The sequence below is a fragment of the Crassostrea angulata genome, chromosome 2, assembly GCF_025612915.1.
Source record: "Crassostrea angulata isolate pt1a10 chromosome 2, ASM2561291v2, whole genome shotgun sequence".
Lineage (NCBI taxonomy): Eukaryota > Metazoa > Mollusca > Bivalvia > Ostreida > Ostreidae > Magallana > Magallana angulata.
This window is the reverse complement of record NC_069112.1, coordinates 46999200-47018381: the sequence shown is the minus strand read 5'-3', so window position 1 is coordinate 47018381 and position 19182 is coordinate 46999200. Positions and strand designations below refer to the sequence as shown.

General features: G+C 30.4%; 1 protein-coding gene across 1 annotated transcript; it reads left to right on the top strand.

Annotated features, from left to right (window-relative positions):
- The first annotated feature begins 2009 nt into the window (after nt 1-2009).
- Nucleotides 2010-16013, top strand: LOC128170385 (uncharacterized). Its single transcript, XM_052836159.1, has 7 exons — nt 2010-2050; nt 10813-10871; nt 11168-11252; nt 11350-11571; nt 13167-13258; nt 13664-14025; nt 14316-16013. Exons 1-7 carry the CDS (start codon nt 2047-2049, stop codon nt 15256-15258), a joined length of 1767 nt encoding a protein of 588 aa, XP_052692119.1. The 5' UTR covers nt 2010-2046; the 3' UTR covers nt 15259-16013.
- The last annotated feature ends 3169 nt before the right edge of the window (nt 16014-19182 follow it).

Genomic DNA, 19182 nt, shown 5'->3' with positions numbered 1-19182 from the left:
CCGGGTATTCGTCCTTTGAGAAACCATCTGTAAATGCTTAAAGTCAATATTAGGTGTAATGATGAAAAGAAATTTAAATGAAAATACTTTTGAGAACATTCTCAGATTTTAAGACTTCAACAGGATTATTTAAGATTTACCGCGTTTAAATTTGGTAGGATAAAATGTACTTTATGTTCATTTTATTATTTTTATTGTGGGGAAGCATCCTCAGATAGTGTAGATTCAAATTTGTGAAAATCATGACCTCCGGGAGTAAAGTGGGGCCACAATGGATTAGGGGGGGGGGGGCTTCTTCTCAGAAACTAATCAGCCAGATGTTTCTTTATAATTATTAAGACTTTGGCCTCAGGTGGCAGGGGACAGTTTTTTTAATACAATTCATTGTAGCCAAGGGATGATGCATGTCTTCGGAACTCTGTAACTAGAATTTCCTCAGTTCCCATTCAGCACAAGTACTTTTAATTCACTCTTTATAAGGCCAATCACCAATTTCTTAAGAAAATTACTAATCAAAACCTGTAAAATTCTCTACATACTGGTTTTTATGAGATTTTGACCCTTTCATATTTTGCAAATTTTTCATGATTTTTCAGCTTTTTAGACCTCCCCCAGCTAATTCCCTGCAGAGGGTTGACCTTCCGTACCGCGTGCATGTTGCATTATCACATGTCAGACTTGCCAGTGTATAGTTTACAATGTCCCATCCACCTACTTTTCGTGTTATTTTACCTCCCGTCTGTAACTTGCAATTTCACTGTGTAAAGTCAGCACAACAGTCATAGCCGCAGGTTTCGCATTTTACTTCTGATTCTGATGTACCTAACATAAGGGGCCTACATATTGCATATCAATTTCAACAAGAGACACCCCTCTAACTAATGATAATCATTAAAAATCATTTCATGAATTTTAGCAACACTCATAAGCCTTCAAGTACAGCAACTCTCAATTTTACAAAAAAATATTGACGGGTACTTTATTCGAAATTGTCCCTTGCTAACTCAGGACAATTCTTCAGCCTCACAAGAGGGTTCAGAGTTTGATGTAGGTTTATATCCCATATATAAACAATTGTTAAGGATCTATTTGAGAACTGCAATACTCAGCATGTGATATGACCATAAAATCATCCTGTTAGAAAAGGGACTGATGATTATAAACATAAGAATATCCGAGGGGGGGATGGATTTTATTTATACAGGATCTACATGTATTATTGTACATTGTCCAGATAGTTTGTGATATGACTCCATTAAGCTGATTTTATCATACCTATTATTCATCAGGTGAGCGATGTGGCCCATGGGCCTATTGTTAATGTCATTGTTTATTTGCAATTAGTACTAGCTGTTTATATACCGAAGTTTGCAAGTACTTTCTTAATGTCAATTTGATTACAACAGATATCGATTTCAAATTCATGCAAAATCATTTGTAGAGTATTCTGTTTCTTGTGTTTAATTCTAAATTCGAAGTTTTAGAATTGGTTTTGTTGATATTGTTTTTAAATCAAGCATTTTCTTTTGAATTGTAACATCACAATAAAGAATTGATTGTGAAAAATATCCAAATGGGATGACGCATGTTTTTATGCTTAAATAAGTTTCACAGGTAGGGGACCAATAATCAATAGGCATTTATGTTCTAGAATAACATGACACATGGAAACACAATATTATTTGAAAGCAATGAATAAATAATGGAGAGGAAGATAACAGAACGATTTTTGAGTTTGTTTAATCTCTAAAGCAATAAACATCACTTTTAAATGTACTTTTTAAGCTATTTGGTCGTCCCTGAACCAGTATTACCATTAGTTGCTTTCACACTGACTAAATCCAGGTATTGATTTCTAATATATGTGCAGTCGTAGCGAATCTCATTTTGATGTAGCCGACATTGAAAAATCAATATATCCATTTAATATTTACCTGCAACGTTTATAAACACTTTGTGCACTATTTATTTGGTTATCAAATTAAGAGTGGATATGAAAGAACGATCAATCGATTGCATTTGGGTTTTAAACTGTGTATTGTCAAAATGGGTAAGCAATTTAATGTTGAATACATGTACAGTTATTAAGTTTTATTTAAAAATATTGTTTTTGCCGAAGAAAAAATAAAATAAAAAGACGTACGTCACAAAATTATCAATAAATTCTCTGCTACGTACCTATTCTTTATGTAATGATAATTTATGATTTGTTCAGATATTTATGATTTTTTTAAACATCAAAATTAATTAGATAATATGACGATGATAATCTTTTGACGATACATCGATTAACAATTAAGTGAATGTTTTCTGTATTGTACTATCACACTTGTTCTATCACTTCTTTGTGTGTTTATAATTATGCAGTGAAGGTTATGTACTTGTTTCAAAAACCTACAATCATTCAGATTATGATCAATTATTAAATATCGATACTAGACATACTGTTTAAAAAGACAAGACCAAGACAAGAACAGGCCCATGAAAATTTGAAGTTATGTTAGCTATCGCTGAAACAGTATCTGCGCTTTGATGAAAAATTGTTGTTTTCTATTGTCCTTATAAAAGGATATATGTTGGGTGTCATATTTAATATCTTTTCTAAAAAAAATTAACAGTTTTTAAAATGTGTTTAGTAATAAAAATTGTTTTTGCTTAGAAAAGATTATTTTATATATAATTTTATTTCTTTGTCACGCACTGGCAATATACGTGTACATAACGTCAGAAGAAAAAGTAATGCCATGACATTAATCAAAAATATGCTTTTTTACTCTGTTTCACATGAGGAGTAAAGAATGCACCGTTAAAGAAGCAAACTATTTCAGAATTACTGTACATAAAAAATAAAATGCATAGGGGGCCTTTTTAAGTTCATATCAAATATAATTCTTCAAATTTGGATGTTAACGCATCCGTAAATCAATAAATACGAATGATAATCTTTAATCTAATACGAGATGTCAAAAGGGCAGACAATTTTTTGTTTAAGAAAATTAATGCTAAATTCATGTATCCATGTTTTCTTTGCGCAAAAGAATGAAAATAGTTTTCATAACCAATTGTGAATGGAAATAAGAAAATGCGTTATCCTAAATCAAGATGTTGGAAAACCTAGGATTATAGGATTTTATGTTGAACTTAATTCTCATACTTTACTTAAAACGTCAGTAGTTACGTCATGTTTTCTGTTTTTGCTATTTGTGGTGTTCATTTTGCAACTACCAACCTACCTTCACTTTAAATAGTACATTATATTTTTTAAACATTTTAAGTTAAATTTGTTATTTCAAAGACAAAATTGACTTGTTTGACAATGTTTGGAGTATTTTTGGTTTTAAAACTGATTTAAATCAATGAAAATTATTAGAAGCTTTAAAAAAAACCCTTAAGAATAACACATGTACTAGTTAATAATTCAAAAAGTGAAACAGACCATGGCTTCTTCAGCCGTTACACATTGCACATATATTCCTCTTAATTCACGAGATTCTAGGAACCGGGTATTTGTCCTTTGAGAAACCATCTGTAATTGCTTAAGGTCATATTAGGTGTAATGTTGAAAAGAAATTTCAATGAAAATACTTTTGAGAACATTCCCAGATTTTAAGACTTCAACAGTATTATTTATGATCTCACAGCGTATATATTTGGTAGGATAAAACGTACTTTATGTTCATTTTATTTTGTTTATTCAGACCGGCGTTTTATAGGTGATTGATGCGGCGTCCTAAGTAATCTTATGATTTAAAATTTACGTTTTTACAATATCTGATGAAACAATAAATCTGTTTGAGGGTTAAATAAATTTTGATCGATCCATACAACAAGTGCATGACTCATCAGTTGACTCCTTATTGTGTCAATTGAGTGATTGGTGGTTGTCGGAAAAAGTGTGTAGTTAACGGAACGGGTAAGATATTTTAATATTAAATTCATATAATGTGAGAGTATGTTTTTCAAAAACAAAAACAAAAACAAACAAACAAACAAACAAAATAAAGTACAAACAAAAATTATATATGAATTATCCTATAACTATTGTTAAATTTTAGAATATCATACTTCAAAATTGAGGGCATTTTGAGCAAAGAGAAAACAATGAAAAAAACTTCAGATGCATGTTGGAATAGAGAAAAGATATAAAAACAGTAAAAATAAAAGCGTAGGTCCATTTGAATGCTGGAGAAAATGTACCCAGGAAAAAAAGTACTCAGGAGAAAACGTACCCAGGAAAAAACGCACCCATGACTTAGGGTATGTTTTCTCCAAGAGAAAACGTTGCCTGAAGAAATCATAAGCAGAATGAGAATTGGTTATGAAAACTATTTTCATTCTTTTGCGCAAAGAAAACATGGATATATGAATTTAGCATTAATATCTTGTACAGAAGGAAATCGTATGTATCAGTTGGATATTTGATTTGAGTTCTACAGTAACTGTTTTGAAAATTATTTTTCAAAATATTATATTTAGAATGAGATACAAGCAAGAGACGCGAATCTTGAGTCTTATATTTGCTTACATGGTCGTTTCATTAGTAAACATCCTACATGTATTAAAATTTTATTTTTCTGTGAAGAAGGATGATTTTGAGAAAAATGAAATCATTAACAAAAAAAAAAAAAAAAAAAAAAATCAGAATAGTTTTTATAATTAAATGTTTTACTTTTTGGTTACGATTTCTGCAGGGCTGCGTTTATGTGCAATTCCTTTTACCATAATCTTTAATCAAATACGAAATGCGAATAAGTGGTGTAATGTTGAGGATTATGGATAATTCATAATGACCGCCTATAGATTTCGTAGGATAAAACGTACTTTTGTTCTTTTTTGTGTTTATTCAGACCAGCGTTTTAATAAATTTATTAGGTGAGTGATGCGATGCTGTGAGAAATCTCATAATTTAAAGCTTAAGTTTTTTTAAATCCTTGATCGAAAGATAAATTCTTCTAAGAGTTATCTAATTTTGTTAATCCTGTATACCACACATTTTTCAAAGTGTTAGACTTCTTAGTGATCTCATGATTTATAGCTGAAATTCTTTTAAATCCCTGATCGGATGATAAATGATTTTTTAGGGTTATATATTTTTGATTATTCCGTATAACACATTTCAAAGTTTGTGTTTTATCTCCGTTTAATAAACATAACGTTAAGAAAACAGTTTTCTTTCTTGTCCCACAAATCTAATACATATGTTCCAAAATATTTGGGAATGCTGTGCTTTTATGTACATATAAAGTTTTCTAAAGGTATATGTGGCGTATTTGGAGTAAAAATTTTGACATGAGTATGAGTAAAAATATACATCATGCTTCTTATAATTAGAAGTTTCACAAACTCTAGGTCCATAAAAGATGTTTTTTCTTTAGTTATTTGTCTCTTATCTTTGCTACATGTCTCATAAAGGATGAGAAGTCGTAACACATATTTGCCGCTCATTTTTGTGATGTGTTGTAGAAAATACACTTTGATTTTGATCCCTTTCAAAAGTTAAAAGAGAGATTTTTAGCTCTCTATTTCAAATTAGTAAGTATAAACAAAATAGATGGATCTACGTACAATATCATAAATGCATATGAAGATTTTAATTAGATCAAGCACAACTTTTTTCATATCATGTGACACTGTTTATTGCCAAAATCCCACAAGTCAATATATAATTTAGTGTTAAAATATAATTCAGGTTAAAAAAGATCTTATAAATTATTTAAAAGTGTGTTTTATGAAAGACAATAACAGATTCAGCAAATTTGAATACGCTTGCTGAAATGCATATTATATGACACGTTTAGCACAAGCGAGTATAACAAAGATAAACATTAAGGCATGTACTTTCTTGCATTGCTACTACAAAAATCATAATATATATATATATATATATATATATATATATATATATATATATATATATATATATATATATATATATATATATATATATATATATATATATATACACATACATGTACGTACGTTTCTATATCGTATTGACTGTACATAAGCTTATGAAATTAAAGCCATTTGAGGTATAAGCCAGACAATAATCTTCAGTTTTTTTGTTCCTTGCATACCCTTATGTTTTAACAGAATAAGAGCTCCTTCTCTCGAGAAGATGGGTGGTAATCAAATTGGCCATCAGAAACTGCATATAAGGCTAGCTAACAATTCTTAGTTTTCTTTGTTAGACAATTCCTATTGAGCTCATTAACGCTATTAATTATATTTAGAGACTCAATAAATTCGACCAAATCATGCACAATTTTCAAAGTGCAATACGATCTAGCAACACGCAAAAAATAGGAATTTTAAACATCGAAGATTTGGTTCCAAACTTATTGCACTTTCAAAGTTTTGAAAGTGCGTTGTAACACAGCATGAACGTCAGAAAATGTATCGTTTATTTGTAAATAACTGATATGAATTATTACACGTTGTTTCTGTCAGATTTAGTGTTTCGTATTTGCTATGTTTAATCCAGTGCCGGGGTTTACAATTTGATGCAAACATTTTGTACGAATGAATGACCGACGTGTTCGAAGTGCAAGAGCTATTTCAACTAAATATTTTTTTATGAATTTCTGTCAGCTTTAAGCGAGTTCACATTTGGCAAACAAATGCACTTTTTATGGGCAAAGCCAAATGGACTGTTAGCATTTTCGACTAAATACACCTTAACGCAATATGGTGCATTTTTCTTCTTTCATATGTAGATTGAAATTGATTACATACTTTGAGCAACAAATGAGAATACAATTGATTTAAAGATTAAATGCGTGCAAAATTGAACGGAAATTCAATTTTTTTTATTAGTTGGTCGTATTTCACTACATAATTTGCCGAAAATAATCGAACAGCCTACATACACCATTCAACTCCTGATTAGAAATTAATAATTGACAATACAAGTTGGAACCTGATATACCATGACTGTATCAAATTTAACATATCATTATTAAAAATGAATTAGACATGCAAAACACAATACCTCGAGAAATCGATAACTCAATTTTCTTACAACGTAACACCAGCAAAATCGATTACAAATGCTTCAACCATCTTAAATTTCATCAAGATAGCGCGAAACGTGCATAATATGTTTTCAATTAACATGACATTTAATCAATAAATTAATAATTAACATATGTGTCTGTTTACGCCAAAATTGATTTATACGTAAGAATATTTCGTCTATTAAAGTACCAAAGAACGACACGTTGAAAGTTACACAAGCAAAAATCTACACAAGACTCTGTAAAAGGGGGAAATGTCGCCAGAAATGTGAATGGTTGTTTTCTAAAAATGGGCAAGACATTTATAACTTTAAAAAAAATGATTAAACGGGCTTTTAATTGTAAAAAAACCCCTAGATAAAACAAATATGTCCTCGTCATTATGACCACTGTTTCATAAGTATGAAGAAGCATAACACAACATTCAAACTTTATATTTTAATTCATTTGAACGTTAAATTGCTATCTTTCAACTTAATAGCGGAAATATAAATTACTAAAGTGAGGATTTGACTCAATAGAATTCATATTCATATGGACTTAGTCTGCCAATTTGTGAAACTAGTAAATGAAGTAATACGTTTGTTAACTGAACGTTCTATAAAAGGAGAAAATTTTTTTAAAAAACAACTTTACAGTAAAAAAAAAATTGGAATGTGGAAAGGTACTTTTAAAAATACTCACTTTAAAAAGTATTTTCAAAGTGCATTACATTTGGGACCAACTCAGCCCATTTTGAAAATATTTTCAAAGTGTGTTGATTTTTTTCCCAAGGCAATGCATTTTGAATATTTTTCAATGTGCTTTATGATGGTATATCAACTATTTGAAAATAAAAGATAGAGACAGTTAAGGACAAAAACTAGTAAATGATTCCAAAGTGTCCTTTAATGCTAGAACAATTAAGACTTCATTCTTGATTTATGAATCTTTTTCCCTTGCTTTACGGCTTTAAAGGAATGAAGTAAAAAAAAGGAACAATTTCATAATATTCCATATTAAATAATTAATGTAAAATATCCACCATTTATTGCATTTTATAAAAATATCTGAGGGTAACCGTAGTGTTTACAACTGGCAATTACACATTTGTTTAGTTAAGGAATTATATTTAAGATTTTCAGTAGTGAAGTCAATGAGTATTTGAGTACTTGACTATCGTTAGGACACTACGATCATCGCATAAAATTTTTCTAGTCGATTAATTGTAATGAAGGGAAAAAAATATAAAACTTTCTTTTATATTTAGTGCAGAAGTTTTTTCCTACTAAACCTAATTTTAATGCAGGGATTCAGAGAACGATTTCATTGTATTACGCAATGTACATGTACTATAATATCCCTTTTTTGATTCATGTTCAAAGTACTGCATATCCCGTAAATATGTTACTAATTAAATAAGTCTTTTCATGGCTCAACTCTGGATCTAAACTCAATAAAATCTTGCTTCATTAATATTGTATTAATAATACAATAGCTGTATTCGTTTATAATAGATATATTTTATTATTCTTGCCCCAAAAAACTGGCACATATCAAACTGGCCCAGCTTTCAGTATTTTAAATACTTTGATTCATCATAGGTAGCGCTTTCACGAAGCATCCGGGTTGCGTAACAGTTTTGGTTAAATGACAAAAAACATTTAGCTTATATGCTAACTGTTTCGAAAAAAAGCGTTGTTGTTCATATGGTACAATGATATTGAATAAAAGCTGCCAAACAGTAGTTTGAAATCTAGAATTCTCAATTCAACATTCAAAACGTAAACAAAAACATTCTTAAGTATTGTTTACATGACTAATAATTGTGAGCTCTATATCTCGCTTAAAAAAAGACGTTTGACATCATCAAATTTAGATTGTCTTCAAGTATTAAAATAATATCTTACTGAAGCATTGTAAACATTAAGACGGAAAATGATTTTTGACCAAAATCGTTACTATGCCCCTTAAATATCCACGATATCAACATACTTTGAGATAGAATTAACGCCTTTTAAAATATTTTAGAATCTGAATGATGCTTTATAAAAGTAGATTTATGCATAAAAATAACACTAGATTCATTCACTTAAAGTTAACTAGATGTTCACAAAACCGAGCACAGTTAGAGTGCACAGGGTATCTTTTTATATTCATGCAGACGTAAGTGCAAAGTCAAAATGTTCTTTTATATTGTGTTTGTATTCAAAATTAACATCATCCGTAACGTTTATGAATTTATGAATTTATGATATTATTACCATAATCGGGTAATATGCTAAAATGGTATTCGCTACTTCATCGCTCGCAAGCACTGTAAACTATGTAATAAGTTAAAAAAAAAAAGACTGACTCATTATTTTAAAGCGGTCTTTGATTTTGATTAAGAATTCTTTTTTACAGAGCAGTTTAAAAAATATTAGCAGTTTTTGTTTCCTTAAAAAAATAAAGTTTTCTAAGCCAATATACACTGAATCAATATTTGAAACTTAATTATTATCTTTTTTAAATTATTTATTCATTTACGTAAATACTTAGAAGTTTTGTTAACTGTATACTGTAATACGCCAAATTAAGAGAGATTGGGCCTTGAAAATAAATCTACTTTGCTTAAAATTTAAATTTCACCATTTGGTGATTTTTAACAATAGTTTTTATATATATCTAAAACTAAACGAAATCCCAAAGCCAGACTACATAGAAAATTGTGTTTATTTGGTAGATTTTAAACAAATTCAACAAAGTTTGAACAGTAAAAATCGATACTTTTCGAGACTAACACCTAGAAAATTGGAATGGTTAATAAATCATTTTTATTTTAAAAATCCAATTGATATACAAATGTAGAAGTACTATAGAAGGGAATTTCATCAAAATATGTATGGCCTTGTTAAAGTCAAGATCTAGTAAATAATTTCAGGATGAATTAATTTTGTTCCCGTTCCGTATGAAATTATATAAATGGAAACCCCAAAACTAATTTTCAAAGTTATTTGAATCGGAAAGGTCTTTTGTTGGAAAAGGAAGACCTTAAAAACAGCAAAAACATGATTTAAATGTTACGTGTTCTGCTAGAAATGGAAGTCTTAAAAAATGTAAAAAAAAATATATGTTAGAACCAGTGCCATAAACAAAGGTAATGCGGATTATATGGAAGAAATGGATGTTATTGTATATACCATGAGATAAGCTAATTCTGGATATTTTTGATTGTTATTAAAAAGGTATCTACGATTCATTTTCTTTTTTAAGTGAATTGAGTACATATGAGCAGGCTAAACGTATTGTTGTTCTATCTCATTTTATGTTAAAGAATATACGTAAGCTATTTATAGTTGTCACGTGATAATGCATCTATGTGGCAGTAATGCACTAACCGATTATATTGCATTGACATATATTTCGGAGGAAAGTACTAATTTTTTGATCTGATGCAAATCAGTTATTTAATCTCAGGATTTTTAACCCCTTTAACAGTCAAAATAAGACACTAAATCGCCCATATGCATCCTTAACCTACTTGCATAGGTGTATGCGTATTTCTTGGAAATTTATAGGTTCAACCAATTTTTTGCATTAAAGTTTTTTTCTGATATTTTCTTTGCCATCATTGTTTTTTAGTAGAAAACTCTTTTTTCGATAATACTTTTTTCTCGTGCACAAATATTGTGAAATGGCAAATTATATGTTTGATTATTTATTGCGTATACTTAGCCAGTAAAGTAAGATAATAATTATCGTATTAAAAACCAGAACAGAGAGCCATTACACATCAAACGTGTTGTATAAACGATGTTTTTTTTTTTGCTTCTAGAGAGCGTGCAGAGCAAGGAAGAAACCAGGACAAATGATGTTTCACCCAAAGTAGATCTGGTAGTTTAAATTGTAAAACAAATTCTTCCGTTTTAATTTTTTTCTAAATAAACATAGTATAAATATTTAGTTTTTTTATTGATATCATCGATATCATTTGAAAATTTAAAAAAAAGTTAAGGTAGACTCGGTGTTTCAGACAGACACGATGTTTTCTGAATAATATGCAAAAATGACTTTCTAAATCTTAAAATATAGGTAAATGCATGTCTATATTCAACATTCTTCATTTAAAAGAAAAGAAAAAACCCCGAAAAAACCATAATGGCAACATAGTTAATTCATCTCTTTCATAGATATTATCTAGCAAGTCAAGTTCAACGCCTGTGCCTCAAGATCTATTAAGATTTAAACGGAAACTTTCGCTTGGAAAAAAAACAGGTACGAAATTTCTAAAAATACCTTAAGCAAAATTTGTAAGAAACGGAAAGGTACAAAGTTTTCGAAAGATATTCAAAATCTATTTTCTCATTTTCAGAGTCACTACAAAGGTCTTCAGTTAATTATCATATTTTCGAGGTCAAGTATTTTCCGCATTTTGAATATATCTACACACAAACCTGGGACTGCAAAAAGCGTGTTGAGAAAGTGCAAAAGGTAGAGACTCTGGGAAAAGGATTGCCAAGAGATGTCTTAATCAAAATAGGAATCGTAGGAGATTTTTCAATAGATGACCTTCGCCTAATATCAAAAAGTACAGGTAGAGTATAGTGGATATCACTCGCGGGATACATTTCTGATATTCCACTGTGTGTTCTTACGCCACATGACGTCATAATTAAACATTACGTAGGTTTAGGCGGTTGGTTGACGTAGAATGAAAAAGTAAATAAATAATTCAGTTGAGTTTTAAATGTGAAAAATTTAAAGTTGTTTCATTTATTTTCCTGAATCCATAAAAAAGTTCGAAAAATAAAATGTTTGCTTGCAAAACTTCAAGGAATTTCTTTAAAGATTCCGTAAAGATGCCGACATCTTGCAGTTAATGTGTTGTTCAGCTCACAATTACAATTCTAACCAAACTAAATTATGATTAAAAGAATCTGTGATAAAAAGAATCGCTCATGATTTGCGTAGTATATGATTTTTGTCCAACTCGTGTGTTTTGTATTCCCCCCTCAAAGGCTCGGGGAAAGAAATGGCATAACTCGTTGGATAAAAATCATACACCATTGCAATTCACTAGAGATCATATATAAATTTATATAATCAAAATACAAAACTAACAGATTTGAAAAAAATATTGACGCCATAGTATTATTGTTGTCGTTATCACCAGGTAAGGCAATTACGTCAGATTTTTAACGGATGTAAAGATGCGGTTACACTATGCGAATTTCCATTCGATTGTCTTATCTGATTTGCTAAAATCGTAACTTGTGTATAAAGTCTAAAGCTAATATGAAAGTCGATTGAAAATGGGAAGTGCATCAGATTTTTGTAATTGACTCTCTGGTAAAAATCGTTCGGTCACAATGTTTTTCCCGTACAATAATCAAATTGAGTTGATTGTATCAAATGAAAATCCATTGTAAAATCGTATCGTGTGACCACCTCACCAATGCACTCTAATCGATTTACCTGAGCAAGTTGATTGGAAATCGATTAAAATATCGCATCGTGTGACCGCACCTTAAAACTACTGAATAAATGAAATTAAAGTGGTAACGTTTTACAATTTGTTTTGCTTTTTTTTTATCACAAACACACATACACACACACACGCGCGCGCGCGCGCACACACACACACACATACACACACACACACACACACACACACTGAATGTGTCACAGTCTCAATAAGACCGTGTACACAGTAGTGCACTGGATCCAAAGGTCATGAGTTCAAATCCCGGCTGGGGCGGAGGTTGAACTCATAAAAAGTGAATTTCTCGTCATTATATACAAAATTTCTTCCCCAGGGGCAGATTTATGTTAATTTGAGAGTTACTACAATGTCTTGGCTTATCATATGTATGTACATGTATCAATGAAATGTGTATCGCTCCGATCCTCACAAGTTTTCATGAAACTATATTCCATCTAAATCTCAAAACGATCGTGTTGTGCGCGGCTAGAACGCTGGTTCCGTTCGTTATTGAAAGCAATATTTTTGATAACCACTAGATGGTCCAGTGGTTAACGCGCTGTCCACTTATTACTGTGAGAGTGGGTTCTGAGGGTATTGAGCTCAAATCCCGGCCGGGTGGAGATAGACCTCCAATTTAATGCATTTCTCTGTCTTTATATAAGATTATTCTTTCACTTTGAAATTCAAAACACTTTCTGTGATAGGAAAGAGAACAATTTCCAAAGATCAACACATCTGGGAAGCGCAACCTCTCATTTGCTTTCAAAATGACCTTTCACCCCAATCAGAGTTAAAGGTATGTGTTAGGTTTGCTTTCTAAAAACTCCAACATTACTTTCAACATTCAATACAATTTTAGTTTCCATTCATTTCGGCTTAAAAGTTTCATATTTGAAAATGATTAAGATCACGCACACTATGACCATGTTATGCAAATGGAACCGATAAGGATTTTTTAATGAATTAATACGTATGTCTTTGCGAGTTTTTATGCGTAGAACCCATTGGAACGTTGTAGTGACCTTATTAAATGCACACAAAAAGGAAATGGATCATAGAAAAAAGTCTTTGATAGTCATTAGTTGAAAAAAATAATGATTGTCTTTTAAAATGCACTAAAGCGACTTTCGTTAATATCAGATACTTTTAAATATCACTGTTTTACATCAGAACTTAATTTCTTAATAATCTTTTCTTGAAGAAATATATTTTGCGTCAAGAAAAAGCATGCCACAAGGTCCTCATCAAACCTACCACCTTTTGCAATGATACAGATGAATCACATTATTCAATAATCAGCGTTGTTCGGAACAGAGCACATATTCAAGAGGCAATTACCATCTGTTTAGAGGAACCCATTCATCAGATGTTAGAAAAACTGTTGAAAGATGTCAAAACTGCCGGTTTAAACAAAATGCAGGAATCAGGAATTACTGCTGAAATAGAGGCTATTCGCAAACAGATGATATTAGAGAACAGCAGAGCTATATCTGCTGCTCCTGTTTTAAAAAATGAAGGAACAGAATCCGTTATCCCAAAAAATATAAAAGCCTACCTTTTCGGGTAATTTTTTATTTCATTTATTTTTAAAAACAAATTCATCAATTCTAAGATATCAATCTTAAAACAAATTCTTTTCTTGTTATGACATCCTTGTTTGTTGTTCGTCTTGCGTTGTGTATCTGCTTAGACCATTTTCCTCATTTAAAAAGGAATATACTAAATTTTTAGTTTGATTCAAAACATCAATTTAATCTGGAGATTTTGTATATTACAATCAAAATAAAACTTTAAATTGACAATATGCTTCCTTAAGCTTTTCACTCGGTATGCTTCTCCATTTTTATTTGCAGGAGACCTGACGTTCATTCTTTCGGAATTTGGAGAAATTCGTCGTTTAAAGTTCTTGTCAAGAAGACTGATGACAGTGAATTGAAGAGTAAATTGACAAAGGTGAATCCAACTTTCTTTGAAACATATAATTTAGAAGTAGAGAAAGGAAAATTGGAAAACAAACACACCAATATGATGCAGGGCGATTCAATACAATCAAACTATTGCAAAGGAACACTTGGCGGGTTTGTTACAAAATCCGACGAAGAAGGGAAAAAATATGCATTGACTTGCAACCATATATTTCCCGAGGTTGATGAACCTGCATATAACCACGATCTTGAGAACATTGGATCTTGCAAGTTTACAACACGGGAACAATCCTGCGATTTTGCGGCGATCGAAATAGAACAGTCATTTGTGGATAAATGCGACGTTTGTGTCACAAGAGAGGACAGAAAGAAAACTAATGCTCGAGTGTATGCTGAAAGCATAGGAAATATTGGACTTGTTCATAAAATAGGAGCCACAACAGATGTGACGAAAGGTAGCATTCTTAGTCCCGAATGGCATGAACGAGTACTCGATAGTGATTGGATGTCCACTTTTCTTGTACAAGGCATCGGTGAAAACTTTTCCGAGGAAGGTGATAGCGGATCGCTAGTTTTCTCAAGACCGAGAAATGTGCAACAAAATTGCGTTGATGTCATGGGCATGGTATACGGCAATAAATTAACGGTGTATGATACTGATGAAGAGAACAAACATGTTGAAAATAATTCAAATGAAGGTGAGATTGCAGCTTCAAATGTTCAGGATGCCGATAATATTTCTGGTTGTTTTCGTATACATACAGCTCTTGAACTTTTTAAAGAGAGTCAAGGGGAAGATTTTGACGTAAAATTTAAGGATGACCTATCGTCGTCATCTCCTTCGTCGTCTCTGTCTGATGATCTCATTTAAATCATTTCAAAACAATATTTCAAAATTGTTTTGTTCTTTCTGAATAAAAAACCCTCAAAAAATGCTGCAAAAATTGTTTTTAACATTATCTCAAGGAAAAAGCTGAACAGTTTGTTCAGTAATTATTACAAATATGCTCAGAAATTCATTATGCCATTCCAGAATCCAACTTCATTTTTTAGAACTTCATTCATGTTAATATTTTTGAACAGTTAATATACATTTCATATAAATGTTATTTCAACAAATTTTTAATAACTAATAAGCGTTTTTCATTCTAAAAAAAATGACAAAACAACAGCTAAGTTACAGATTAATTTTGCAAAACATATTTCAAGTTATACAAAATATATATTTACATTCCATTTTTATGAAATAAGTTTTATTTTCGTCTATAGTAGATTGCTACTCATAAATTATAAAAGTTTATAATAATATATAAACCAGTGTTGTTCAATGTTTTTGAAATATTAGATATATTATACAGATATATCTTTTTTGTTATCCATGTATTTATGTATTCATCGTGGTTTTCTTTCAAAGTGATTTTAAAATGTTTTATCAGATATGTTTTTCCTTTAATTACAATGCATAAAAAACAATTGTTTAGAATATACATAGACAAGAAAAAATATAAGAACAGATGACTATTTCAATGAACAGTTACAACTTTATATACTTTTGATTGTACAAATAAGTTATGTTATGTTGCTTTGGCCTCTGTGGAGAGCAAAATAGAAAGTGAAAAGTGAAAAGTGAAAAAAAAATGCACAAAGGTAGATGTCCAAATGAAAAATTTTATACTTATTGTTGTTATGACTCTGCATTTTTGTTTGAAAATCAATCATAATTTTCTTAAGCATACCCAGTTATGCCTATTGATTGGACTCACTTTTTCTGTCGAAATGTGTTTGTGCTTTGGAATATATCTTTATAGCGTATGGTCCAGAATTGAGCTTAAATTTTAGAACTTATTTTTAAAGGATTAAATCTAAGTATATTAGTTTTTTTTAAGATAATAACTGTTTGGGGAAGTTTATGCAAAGCGGTTTGATAAAAAAAATATCTCTTCCAAACAATTTTGTATCGTATAAAACAAAGAAATATTGAGTTCCTTCCTTATGATTTAATTTTTTGCTATTAATTGTAAATAAAACCGGTCATTTGACTTAACAATTGACATCAACATGTATAAAATTTAAACGCAAAATTAAGCAGATTGATACGTTTTCGACGTTAGTCTTACTATGACGAAGGCAGCATTTTTTATACGATATAAAATATTTTTTAGCCAATCAGAAAGCGCGTTACAAAGAGAATTAAATTATTTTTTAAATATATGCTATGCTTAACTTGGGTTGCTCAACCAAATTTTGGAATTTACTTGTCAAGTTATAGGGAGGAACAAAGCTCACATATCTTTGTAATTATATAAAAGGCTCGTGCCATGTTTTTGTTTTTATATATAAAATATATTGGTGAACGCCGTATTTCAGATTCTTTCTCTTTTATAGTTCTTTATGAATACAAATCAACAGTTTCTATAATTTTTCATTTTCAATTTTCATTTAAACCAGGTTTTAAGTGTTCGGTATGTAAACAAAGCTCTGTTTACGCATTGTTGTTAATTCTATATCATGATAACAACTTTCACTGGTGGCTCTAAAAAAGTACTGAAAGTGCCATTTTTACTGATAATTCTTTGATATTTACTGATATCAACATGTACAAACATTTACTTTTGGAAATGCATTAAAAGCATTGCAAACATCAGAATATGTAATATAAAAACAATATAATCTTAAAAGGGGGGGGGGGTATGAGTTGTCATGTTATATTTGTGTGTTTTCCATGTATTTGTAATGTATATAACTGTGTGTAACTTTGTATTGTTTTTTCTTAAGCATAGCAAAGGGTTAACTTTCCAGTTTAAATTAGATAATAGATGATTGCGTATATCAAAGATTTTATCTCATAGTTTTAATTTATAGCCTCCTGTCATGTATTCATGTTTGGGTATATAATATATTAAGTATTTTTTTAAGTATTATTAAAAAACGACTCGATCTATCATTGCATAGCTAATTAACAAATGATTTAATTTATTTACTACCTCTTAAAACCCGTTTATCCATGGTATGATTATTTTGATAATACCATTATCTGAACTATTAAGTCAATTGTGTAGATTGATTATAAAACAACGATTTCACAAACTGCTGATAAATCATTATTTGAGTTTAAAACTCTTTGTAGTGCCTTATATATCAATCCCAAATGTTGTTCTATGCATGTCTGTTTTCAAAATAGTTTTACCTGATTATATTTTACTGATACTATCACAGACCATATAGAGCATGAACTCTGTAATAATTTCCTGGTTACTTTTTATATTAATAAAAGTGGTTTCTACTAGGATATGGTACATTTTTACATATTGCATATACTTAAGGACATTAATTACAAACGGTGTATTTTTTTAAACGACATTTAAGCAATTATTTTTTTTTTATTGTATCAATGAAATATTACTGTTCGAAATCTCGATTATAAAAATATAATAATTTTTAAAAATTTACAGACATGTATTTATGCATGTATATATGTATGCGTTTGTATTCAAAATTGACATTTTTTTTTTTTACAAAAGGTCACAAAAAATATATGCACTTATTTTATGGTAGATATTATTTAAGATTTTTTATAATAAATGTTATGCCCATGCATTGATCTTAACAGTTACCAATAAAGCTTATTCCATTAATAGACTTAAATCTTTCGTTCCATCTATGAACTGCAGCTTGTTAATTTTTTACCTTAAAAAACAACTAAATGGTCATTGACGAAATAATGTCATTTATTAATGACGAATCAAAAACTTGTACAAATAAACCACATCACAAACAGGGAGATCCCTGACAAAGTCAATACTTAAACTTATTAAAATGACTTATGTAACAGGTACTGTGGGATCTCCCTTATAAGTTAAAAAACACCTGAACAAATATTGAGATCACCCGGTAAAATATAACCAAAAATAGTAAACAACAATGGCAGGGTGATCTCCCTTAATATAAACATGTAAAAAATTAAGGTGGCATATACAAAGTTCTGCCATAAATCTAATAAAACCATGATGCACACAATGTAAACATTAGAATGGATTTCTGATATTGGCACAAGCTATTATGAATGTTGTAAATTATAAAAATTTTTGGACGGTTAGATGGGGATGGTGGTGGGTTAAACTTTACAAAGCGATCAATATCTTAGATTACGGAAACACGTCTTTCTCACACTTGAGTTTAAAACAGAAGTTATACAGTGGGGCCTCAGATATCCGGACGCCAGATAACCGGACGCTTCAGTTTACGGACGATTTTATTTGGGAACAGATTTTTTATACGTTATTTTGTCTCATTTATCCGGAATTTCGCGTTCCGGATCCGGACGGTCTGTTTTTACCACAAAACACTAATTTACTACTAATCTTGCTTCATTTAACCGGACGGTAAAATTTGATGATACCCTACTCAGTACAAAAGATTACCCCTGTCGATTAAGTTTCACACCTTTTTAACGTGCTAGACCCTCATGAGTAGCTTGTATAAATACACCGACTTCCCAAATCTCTTTCAAAAATTGAAAAATTGCGAACAACAGTGTATCACACACATATCACACTTGGACAGAAAAAATTCAGCTAGATTCGGTTATCATTATTGTCCGGTTAATATTTCATGACAAAATAATAAAATAAGCAGAGTTCTTTATCTCTTAAAAACGTTCACTCTAGCATGTGTTGCTATATGGTATGAAAGGCAAAAAAAAACTAGTATCAACACTGGAAGCCATTGCATACAAATACATTATCAATCATGACAACAATAGACACATTTCAGATATCCGGATGCTTCACCTATC

Excerpts from the sequence above, each read along its gene's own strand:
- LOC128170385 (XM_052836159.1), top strand. Across the intron at positions 10,872-11,167 it reads TTTCACCCAAAGTAGATCTG|ATATTATCTAGCAAGTCAAG; the intron begins GTAGTTTAAATT and ends TCTCTTTCATAG. Across the intron at positions 13,259-13,663 it reads CACCCCAATCAGAGTTAAAG|AAATATATTTTGCGTCAAGA; the intron begins GTATGTGTTAGG and ends CTTTTCTTGAAG.